Below are 10472 nucleotides of genomic sequence, written 5' to 3'. Positions count from 1 at the left end.
CCTGTGTGCCATTTTCAAACAGCATTTGAGATGATTTGACGCAGTCTCGTCCACAACTGAAATTCTGTGGTTCATAACATGGTATTTCTTCTCTCTCTCACTCACACACACACACATATATATATATATATATATATATATATATATATATATGTATAAGTATATATATATATATATATATATATATATATATATATATATATACATATATATACACATATACATATATGTACGTATGCATGTATGTATCAAAGGAAACATAAGAATAAATAGTACGGATAAAAACAAAATATAAAGAAAAGAAAACAATAAAACACTAGCACATGACAAGTGCAGGGTGCTTTAGAGCACACACACACACACTATATATATATATATATATATATATATATATATATATATATATATATATATATATATATATATATATATATATATATATATATATATATATATACATATACATATACATACACCATACATCACGAGACAATCATTCTCTGTGTACTCTAACAAACAATACATTAGAAGGTCGAAATTATCCCCCAAAAAATCTACCATCGCATCCCTACAATTCTACCCGAAGGATTTATCCGTGCTTGTGTCAAAGACCTACCGGGAGGAGGTGGAATATTTCCATGTCGTCCACTGGCGGCGCGAGAGTCAGTAGTCGTCGTCGTCGTCCCATTGGGCAGTGGTCTTCTGCAGTCGTAGTCGGGAGGTGGTACTCCTGAAGTAGTGGCAGTAGGAGCAGTAAGTAATGTCGAGATTTTTGCGGTCAAAAGTAAAGTTATTAGTACCTTAATACTAATTTTTATCTATTTTTTAATGTAATTAATTTTTATCGTTTTTTATTAAGTGGTATCTCTTCTTCTTTCTGTATTTCTCTTTAGCTCCTCTTACTTCTTCCTGATTAACACCCTAATATTCTTTGGAAGCTTGAATTTCCCGTCAGTGGCCCCTGTGGTGGGCTTGTTCCATATGAATAGGTTTTGTCTTCTGAATAATAATAATAATAATAATAATAATAATAATAATAATAATAATAATAATAATAATAATAATAAATATTAAAATGACACAATTTAATGATGTTGTGAAGGAATCAATGTTGTTGCTGATGTTTTGCTTTTGGTCATGTGAAGTGTGAATTGCAAGGAACTATTTTCTTTTGTTTTTTAGATTTTTGCACTGGAATTCATTGACTCATTTATTTCTTAGAACTAGAATAATCCCCTTAAAATTATGGAACTATTTTGTGTAGGCTGTTGCACTGAAATTTATTTACTTATTTATTTCTTGGAACTAGAATAACCCCCTAAAATTCTAGAACTATTTTTTGTAGACTTTTGCACTGAAATTCATTGACTCATTAATTTTTTAGAACTAGAACAACCCCCAAAACTTAAATAACTATTTTTTTTTGTAGATGTTTGCACTGAAATTTATTGACTTATTTATTTCTTAAAATTCCTAAAATTCTAGAATTGATTTTTGTAGACTTTTGCACTAAAATTTATTGACTCATTTATTTCTTAGAACAAGAACCCCCTTAAAATTCTAGAACTACTTTTTGTAGACTTTTGCACCGAAATTTATTGACTCGTTTACTTCTTGGAACTAGAAAAACCCCTTAAAAATTCTAGAACTATTCTTTATAGATTTTGCACTGAAATACATTGACTTATTTATTTCTTGAAACTAGAAACCCGGCCCCCCAAATTCTAGAAGTATTTTTTTGTAGATTTTTGCACTGAAATTCATTGACTCATTTATTTCTTAGAACATAAGCAACCTACTCAGAATTCTAACTGATTAATTTTACGGACATTTGTATTGCAACTGAATGAATTGTTTATTTATTAGAGCTTAAAGTACAACCATGGAATCATATTCGATTAATTTTTTGTTAGTTTTAACACCTCATTCATTAAGGATTCCGTTATAATGATTTTCTGCGAGTTGTTTCTTAATGGGTGACTTTCTGTGAGTTGTTTCCTAATAGGTGACTTTCTGCGAGTTGTTTCTTAATGGGTGACTTTCTGCGAGTTGCTTCCTAATGGGTGACTTTCAGCGAATTGGTTCTTAATGGGTGACTTTCTGCGAGTTGTTGTTTCTTAACGAGTGACTTTCTGCGAGTTGTTTCTCACTGGGTGACTTTCTGCGAGTTGTTTCTCAATGGGCGACTTTCTGCGACTTGTTCTTAATGGGTGACTTTCTACGAGTTGTTTCTTAATGGGTGCCTTTCTGCGAGTTGGTTATTAATGGGTGAGTTTCTGCGAGTTGGTTCTTAATGGGTCTTTGTGCAAGTTGTTTCTTAATGGGTGACTTTCTGCAAGTTGTTTCTTGATGGGTGACTTTCTGCGAGTTGTTTCTCGATGAGTGACTTTCTGCGAGTTGGTTCTTAATGGGTGAATTTCTGCGAGTTAGTTTCCTAATGGGTGACTTTCTGCGAGTTGTTTCCTAATGCGTGAATTTCTGCAAGTTAGTTTCCTAATGGGTGACTTTCTGCGAGTTGTTTCCTAATGGGCGACTTTCTGCGAGTTGTTTCTTAAATGGGTGACTTTCTGCGAGTTGTTTCCTAATGGGTGACTTTCTGCAAGTTGGGTCTTAATGGGTGGCTTTCTGTGATTTGCATCCGAATGGGTGACTCTCTGCGAGTTGTTTCTTAATGGGTGACTTTCTGCGAGTTGTTTCTTAATGGGTGAATTTCTGCGAGTTGTTTCTTAATGGGTGACTTTCTGTGAGTTGGTTCTTAATGGGTGACTCTCTGGGAGTTGGTTATTGATGGGTGACTTTCTGCGAGTTGGTTCTGATTCTGAATGGGTGACTTTCTGCGAGTCGTTTCTTAATGGGTGACTTTCTGCGAGTTATTTCTTACTAGGTGAATTTCTCCGAATTGGTTCTTAATGGGTGACTTTCTGCGAGTTGTTTCTTAACGGGTGACTTTCTGCGAGTTGGTTCTTAATGGGTGACTTTTTGCGAGTTGGTTCTTAATGGGTGACTTTCTGCGAGTTGTTTCTGAATGGGTGACTTTCTGGGTGTTGGTTATTAATGGGTGACTTTCTGCGAGTTGGTTCTTAATAGGTGACTTATGCGAGTTGTTTCTCAACGGGTGACTTTCTGAGAGTTGTTTCTTAATGGGTGAAATTATTGATAACGCCACCAGTTCAAAGGCTTATTCCACAGGGCCAAATATAATTGCAGTTTTAAAATCAGCCAAGTAAAATGAGAGTGTACTTTTACATTTGATTACAATCTAATTAAATCCTCCAAAATTGGGTTGGGGGGGGGGGGGTAATAAATTCATTACAACGGCTTCTAAAATGCCTCAAGTTCTATCAAATCAAAATGAAATTCGACACAAAGCGTTTTAAATACTCGTGATCTTGTAATGAACTGCTGAGGTAACCTTTGAAACAATTATGTCAGGATGATATTTTCCAAGTTTTTTTTTTACTGAAAAGATTTGTACACTACACTGCCCTAAAATGGAAGACTGCAGTATCTGTAAAAATAAAAAAAAAATGAGAAAAATGGTAGGTACTCCCTTGCCTTACTACTGATTTTGCAGATACTGCAAATGGAACCCCCTAAATACTCGTGGAAAGCATTGAAGATTCATTCTGAAATTGCAGTAACTTGTGTATTAGTTTCACGAGCCCAATAAGTGGTATGTCTCAATTTTGAAAATTTTGCAGATACTGCAAATGGGTCCCCCTAAATAAAGGATTCAATTTTGAAAATTTTGCAGATACTGCAAATGGGACCCCCTAAATAAAGCATTCACGAATCATTCTGAAACTGCAGTAACTTGTGTATTAGTGTTTCACGAGCCCAATAGGTGGCATGTCTCAATTTTAAAAATTTTGCAGATACTGCAAATGGGACCCCCTAAATAAAGCATTCACGAATCATTGTGAAACTGCAGTAACTTGTGTATTAGTGTTTCACGAGCCCAATAGGTGGCACACCTCAATTTCGAAAATTTTGCAAATACTGCAGTTTCCATTTTAGGGCAGTACAGTACATCTAATCCCCTTGTAGTACGTAATTTTAAAGACTACATAAAGTAATTAAGGCGTTCTGTAGTAAACAAATAAATGAAAATAATCAAAAGTCATTAGAGTCTACAGTAATCCAAACGATTGAGTCATTATTTTCAATCTAAATGTATAAAATATAACGGAGTATTTTATAACTTGTCTAAAGTTATCTTAGGGTTTTATTTTTGCATAATAATTATGGCGTAATCTAAATGATAAAATTAATTTCGTAAACAATTTTCCTCGTCCTTGAATTCATACCTCACAACCTATGAATTAAATCAGTGTTATCCTATAATAATAATAATAATAATAATAATAATAATAATAATAATAATAATAATAATAATAATAATAACAATAATAATAATAATAATAATAATAATAATAATAATAATGGAGAAACAAATCCACATTCATATTCGAGTTCCCTTTTCAATTTTTAATACATTTTTACCCATACATAACTGGATTTGTTCTCAGTTTCAAGACTCATGCTACTATGAGGATTTTAATAATAATAATAATAATAATAATAATAATAATAATAATAATAATAATAATAATCCCAGAACTACATTCCTCACTCACCAGCAATCAAGTCATCGAGCTCCTGAAGGCGCTGACGCTGCCTGGCTTCAACGCTGTATTCGTCGTCCTCATCGTCTTCGTCATCCAGTTCCTCCTTCCTGGGAGAGGAGTCGTTGCTGTGCGACTCCTTCAGGGAACGTCCTCGTTTGGAGGAGGACTGTCGTCCTCGGCCCTGCCCCATGCGAGATGGGTCAATGTCTTCGTAGTGGTTCTCCACGGAGGAGCTGCTGATTGTGGAGGCTGCATCGTCGCTACTGTGAACGTCGGCTTTGACTGCCCAGGGAGAAAATGGGGAAGGTCTTATGCATCTTTGGCGAAGGGGGACAGACAGTAGGACATTTGGGCATTAGGGCAGTTGGGGTAGAGGGGGCGTGAGGGTAGGGAAGGAGGTAGAAAGATGGCATTTCTGAGAGGAACTACAAAGCAATGGAAAAACAGAAGTATCTTCAGTATCATAAATATTTATGGAGATTGAGTTCTTGGGAAATAAACTACCTTAACTATCAAATAATAGAGACACATACAAGGCCAACTAAGCATCTACAATGGAAAGTTGGTGTAAAAATACTTTCGTCAAAGGAAGGGAATAGTGTTTTGCAGACAGGTCCAGTTTACTCTTTGAAAATATGAAAAGCAAAGCTGAGCTACAGTGGCCATAAGGGTACTAGATTGACTGGGGTGGGCAAAAAGCTGGCTTCGACCTCGTAAGCGAGAGAGAGAGAGAGAGAGAGAGAGAGAGAGAGAGAGAGAGAGAGAGAGAGAGAGTAATGCCTAGTATAGTTTTTGCCAATGGGAAAGTTAACTACGTCTGTACAAATGGTTAAAAATGCAGGTTTTCCTGGAAACAGAATGTTGTAGCAATGCGTCTGTCTTTGATGTGTCAAAAGTCTTGTTAAATGATTGATGATCCTCATCTGTTTTCAACAACAACCAGTGACATTTCTCTTAACCATTCAGTCACTGAAACTTCCCGAGATTTGCGAATGAAAAACAGATCATGGATGAACAGCTTTCCTGGGACTGAGAAAAGCGACAAATGATGACTATAAGACACAATGCTTTGTCACAGCCAAGTTTCTTCAGCATTCTTGGAGGAATTTATTCTAAGAATCTGAACGATTTGTTTCAGTTTTAATGATGAAGAAAATTCATGTGGCAAAAGCTATTTTCATTAGTTTTGCACATAATATGCCCAGGCTTCCCTTCGTTTGTTGAAACGATGTATAAACAGAAATATACATATGTACATAGACGCGCACACACAAATAATGCACTATATATCTTCTTCGTTTTAACGTGCCTTTTCCCATTTTTATATGGGGTAAGCACGATACCTTCTTTTTGAAGGACTTTGATTTGGCGTTGGGTTAGGCCGTAGCCTCGATCGGCTGCCCTGCTATATATATATATATATATATATATATATATATATATATATATATATTAGAGTTAACGTAAATATAAGAGTTTCACTTATTCAATTTTGCAACATCAAGTAATCTAGTATTAAGTGTATTAGTTTTAAGGAATTAATATGTAAGGACGTATTTTTAAGGCAGTTTATGGAAAGCTTTGTTTTGGTTTCGTTAGTTTGCGCCTCCTCCCCGCTCGTTAAAGTGTTTGAACTATCGTATTAACGATTGTGGTCTTTTGTTTACCTTTTCTTGAGAGTGGTGCGACTCCCGTGTGGTGACGATTGGAGGACGGGGTTTTGTCTGAAGAGTTCGGGCCGTACTTTGCTTCCTGAAACATCTGCAGTTGGCGTTTAGTGGATTACTCCTTGAAACCAGAAATTGTTTTTGAAGCTGCCCTTCGCAGGTACAGTTCTGTCACCTGCGACGTCTTGTGTCCTGTAGCTGTCGCAGCTGTCTTTGTCACCTGCGACTTTGTCGTGCTGCCACCTTGGTGGATATCCTTGTCCAAGGAGTTGGGTGCCGTCGCTTTTTCCCGGTACTCCCGGAGTTTTGAGCAGCTTTCTATGATAATTTCAAGGACGCCCTTATAAGCTGCAGTTGAAGGAGCAATCTGGCTCGTGAGGTGGCAAGTAGGGAGAAAAGCACCAGGTAGGAGTCTGTTTTTGTGTTGGCCGGGCAAGCTCGCCACCAGCTTCCCCCTCATCTGTGGTTACCTGTGTGTTCGTCCCTCTCCTGTTAGCTGAGTCCAGTTGTGTTGAGAACACGGCCTCCCTTAAGGCGATAAGTTTATTTTGGATCACGGCTTTTCGTCTCTGAGAGAGGAGGTTTGAACTGTGTAATTATAATTCTATTTTATTATCTTTAAGTTTATATATATATATACGTATATTGTTACGATAATTCTATATTTAGTATTAGTCGGTGTGTGTTTAGATTGTAATTTGTAGGTAGGAATTTAAGTGTTTTCTCTCTTTTTCGACCTTTTCCTTCTTTCCTCCACTATTAGATATAGGTATTTATTGGTATTAAGTTTGGGTCTGGCCAACCTCTGAAAAACACATTATTTTTGTCAGTTTTTTTTTTTATTTGTGTATCTCTTCTTTTATTATCATTTCTGTCTAGGGTTTAGCTCTTTAGCTGTTAGGTTATCCCACGGGATAAATTAAGGACTAGTGTGAGTCCTAGGTACTTGCAAAATTGACTTGGTGTTTTTTTTTGCTTGTTAATAAATATTATTGAGTTTTCCCGAGTGTTTTCGTTTTCCATTGACCATTGTCTGCCAGTTACCTGTGTACATCACTGAGCATACCTAAAGTTTAATTAGAGTGCACAAAAGACCTGCACCACGGCCCAAACAGGGTCTTAAGAGTGGCGACCGTGACAGGATAGATTGCTCAGGGTACTTGGTGGTTCTGGTCTGTGGAGCGACGCAGGTGATCTTTGTAATATTTATTATTTTGTAGTTTTTGCCTTTCTCCCTGATTTCTTTGTTTTTGTTAAGATGGAAGAGTTTGTCTTTGATCCAGCTGAATTTTTGGGGTCAGCTGACTGTATAAAGTATTTGTCTATTTTAAGTAAAAAACATTTGGTATCTTGTGCCCAGTGGTTAGGAGTCCCGCTGAAGGGCGGACACTAAGAAGGAATTATTGGTGGTGGTTAGGGATAGGATTTCTCAGGGTTTGGCTGAAGCGGAGCATTTGGTTAGTGGAGAGGAAAGTGATGGTGAAGGTAGTCTGTTTAGTAATGGTTCTGAGGAGGACAAGTTGAGTATGAGAGCAGGTTTGACTTTGTTTGAGGATCCTCCCCGTACCGGTATTATTTATGAAGGTCCCGCCAATTTACCTAGGTCTAATGTGTCTACTAATCCTTTTTTGCCTCCCCCAAATCCTGCTCCAGTTGAACCTCTGGCTTCTGATCATATTTTGGGAGCGTCTGAGGAGGATGTGGAATATAAATTAATTTGTAAAAGGATTGAGTTGAAGAAAATAGAGTTTGAGGAGAACGAGAGGATGAGGCGTCACGAGTTGGAGATGGCAAAAATAAATGTGGAAATGGCTAAGCTGCAGGGGTCAAATATGGTCAGTTCCCTAAGAGTACTTATAATGATAAATTTAATTTAGGTGTGGCACTAAAATTGGTGCCTGTCTTTGACGAAAAGAATGTCCCGGAGTTCTTTAAGGCATTTGAACGTGTCGCCACCCGGTTGTCCTGGCCCACCGAGATGTGGACAGTGTTGATACAGTGTAGGTTGGTGGGTAAGGCAATCAGGGTGTACAATGCCTTGGAGGAAGGAATTGCTCTGGACTACCAAAAAGGTTAAATCTTTAATTCTCAAATCTTATGACTTGGTCCCCGAGGCCTACCGCCTCAAGTTTAGGAACTATCCTAAACACCCTTCTCAGACCTTTGTTGAGTTTGCTAGGGTCAAGGAAGAACAGTTCGATGACTGGCTGAAGAGCCGTCAGGTAGTTTCTTTCGCTGCATTGAGGGAATTGTTGCTCCTTGAAGAGTTCAAAAGGCCTGTAGTAGGGAGTTGAGGGTCCACCTTGAGGAGGTCAAGGCGGTGAAATTGAGTAGTGCCGCTCAGTTGGCGGATGAATATGTGTTAACGCATCGTGCTGGAAATAGTAACTTTGGTTATAAAGTTTTGAATAATCCCTCTTCGCGGGTTAACAGTAATGGAAGGAGAGGAGAAACCTCTTCGTCTTCCTTCAATATTCCCAAAGTTGTGGATAACAATTCTTTTCCAGGTAATAGGAGTATTGGTGGAGTCTCAGGAGGGCTTCCTTCTTCTCGGGTCTTTGTTAACAGAGGTAGCAATAATAATAATAACAATAATAATGATAATAGAGGCACTGGACGTAGAGGAACCTGTTTCTGGTGTGACAAACCTGGTCATTTCCAGAACCAGTGTAATGCCCGTAGGAGGTATCTCCAGAGGAATGGACAGAACCCAATTTCTTTAATTTCCAACAGGTCTAGTTCTAATGATAATAAGGCTGAGAAGACAGTAGTTGTTAGCAGTAGTGTTGATGATAGTAGCAGTAGTTTATCTCCTAGCAATAAGTTGTGACTTCAATTTGACAAGTATGTGTGGCCAGGTAAAATAATTCATGGATCTAAAACTATCAAGGTAAAGTTTTTGAGGACACTGGTTCAGCTCGGTCTCTGGTATTGAGTGAGACCTAAATGGTTTAAAAGTGTGTTCAGGTAATTACGTTGTTCTGGGAGGGTTCCCGAACACTGTTGTTTTCTGCTCCGTTGGTGGATGTCAGGTTATCTTTTCCTGGATACGATAGTGTTACCGAGTTGGCCGTTGTCGATAGTCTCCCCATCCCTGGTATTGATGGTATTTTGGGCAATGATATGCTCAATAGCGAAGGTCAGGAATTATTTCCTATATTGTCCATTCATGCCAGTCCTGTAGCTGTCACAACCCGTGCTGCAGCAAGAGCTGCGGATTTAATTAATGATGATGATGACTTGATGATTAGTAGATTAGAAGTAGATATAGAAAGGCCCGGGTCAGTAGATAGTAGTAGTAATAATGATATTGTTAGTGTTTTGAAATCTGATTGGGACCGTTTAGCTTTTATTGAAGCCCAGAAAAAGAGTTTGACTTTCATTTAGGTGATGTTGATGATTTGACCAAGCCTCGGTTTTGCCTAATTAAAGATTTGTTATACAGGATTAGTCGACCACCCACTGATGATCTGAGCAAGACGTCTCGGATTGAGCAAATCGTAGTCCCTTCTCAGTTCCGTGAATCAGTAATGAGTCTCGCTCACGATAATTTCTTTTCAGGTCATTTTGGTGTGTGGAAAACTTTTCGAATGTTGGCACAATATTTTTGGTGGCCTGGTTTGAAATCATCTGTGAAGCAATTCGTAAAGGAATGTGAGGTTTGTCAGGTTATGGGAAAACCTAATCAAGTTATTCCCAAAGCCCCTTTAAATCCTATTCCCGCCATAGGAGAACCGTTCTCGGAATTGGTGATAGATGTGGTTGGTCCCTTACCCAAAACTAAATCTGGTTATGTTTATTTATTAACAATTATGGATAGAGCCTCTAGGTTTCCTGAAGCTTTCCCTATGAGACGAATAACCTCTAAAATAGTTTTGAAAAATTAATGGATTTCTTTTCCAGGTATGGTCTCCCTCGGGTTATTCAGACCGATTGTGGTACGAATTTCACGAGTAAGGTATTTAGGGGTAAATGTGCTGAACTGGCCATTCAGCACATTACCAGCGTACCTTATCATCCGGAGAGTCAAGGAGTGGTGGAGAGGTTTCACCAGACACTCAAATCCATTCTGAAGAAACATTGTTATGAACATGGTAATGAATGGGATAAGGCACTCCCATTTGCCCTCTTTGCTCTGAGGAATCATCCTAATGCCTCAACAGGTGTAGCTCCCTTC

The 10472-nt window shown here is 38.0% G+C and overlaps 1 protein-coding gene across 1 annotated transcript in view; it reads right to left on the bottom strand.

The window, feature by feature from the left end:
- The window catches only part of f (forked), a 67066-nt gene that overhangs the window by 23084 nt on the left and 33510 nt on the right, over positions 1–10472 (bottom strand). The window contains 2 exon segments of the mRNA XM_067120851.1: positions 617–730; positions 4638–4910. Coding sequence (XP_066976952.1) covers positions 617–730; positions 4638–4910 — 387 coding nt within the window.

This window comes from Macrobrachium rosenbergii, chromosome 19 (genome assembly GCF_040412425.1).
Source record: "Macrobrachium rosenbergii isolate ZJJX-2024 chromosome 19, ASM4041242v1, whole genome shotgun sequence".
Lineage (NCBI taxonomy): Eukaryota > Metazoa > Arthropoda > Malacostraca > Decapoda > Palaemonidae > Macrobrachium > Macrobrachium rosenbergii.
Note: the sequence above shows the minus strand (reverse complement) of the source record. Positions and strands in the feature narration are given on the sequence as shown.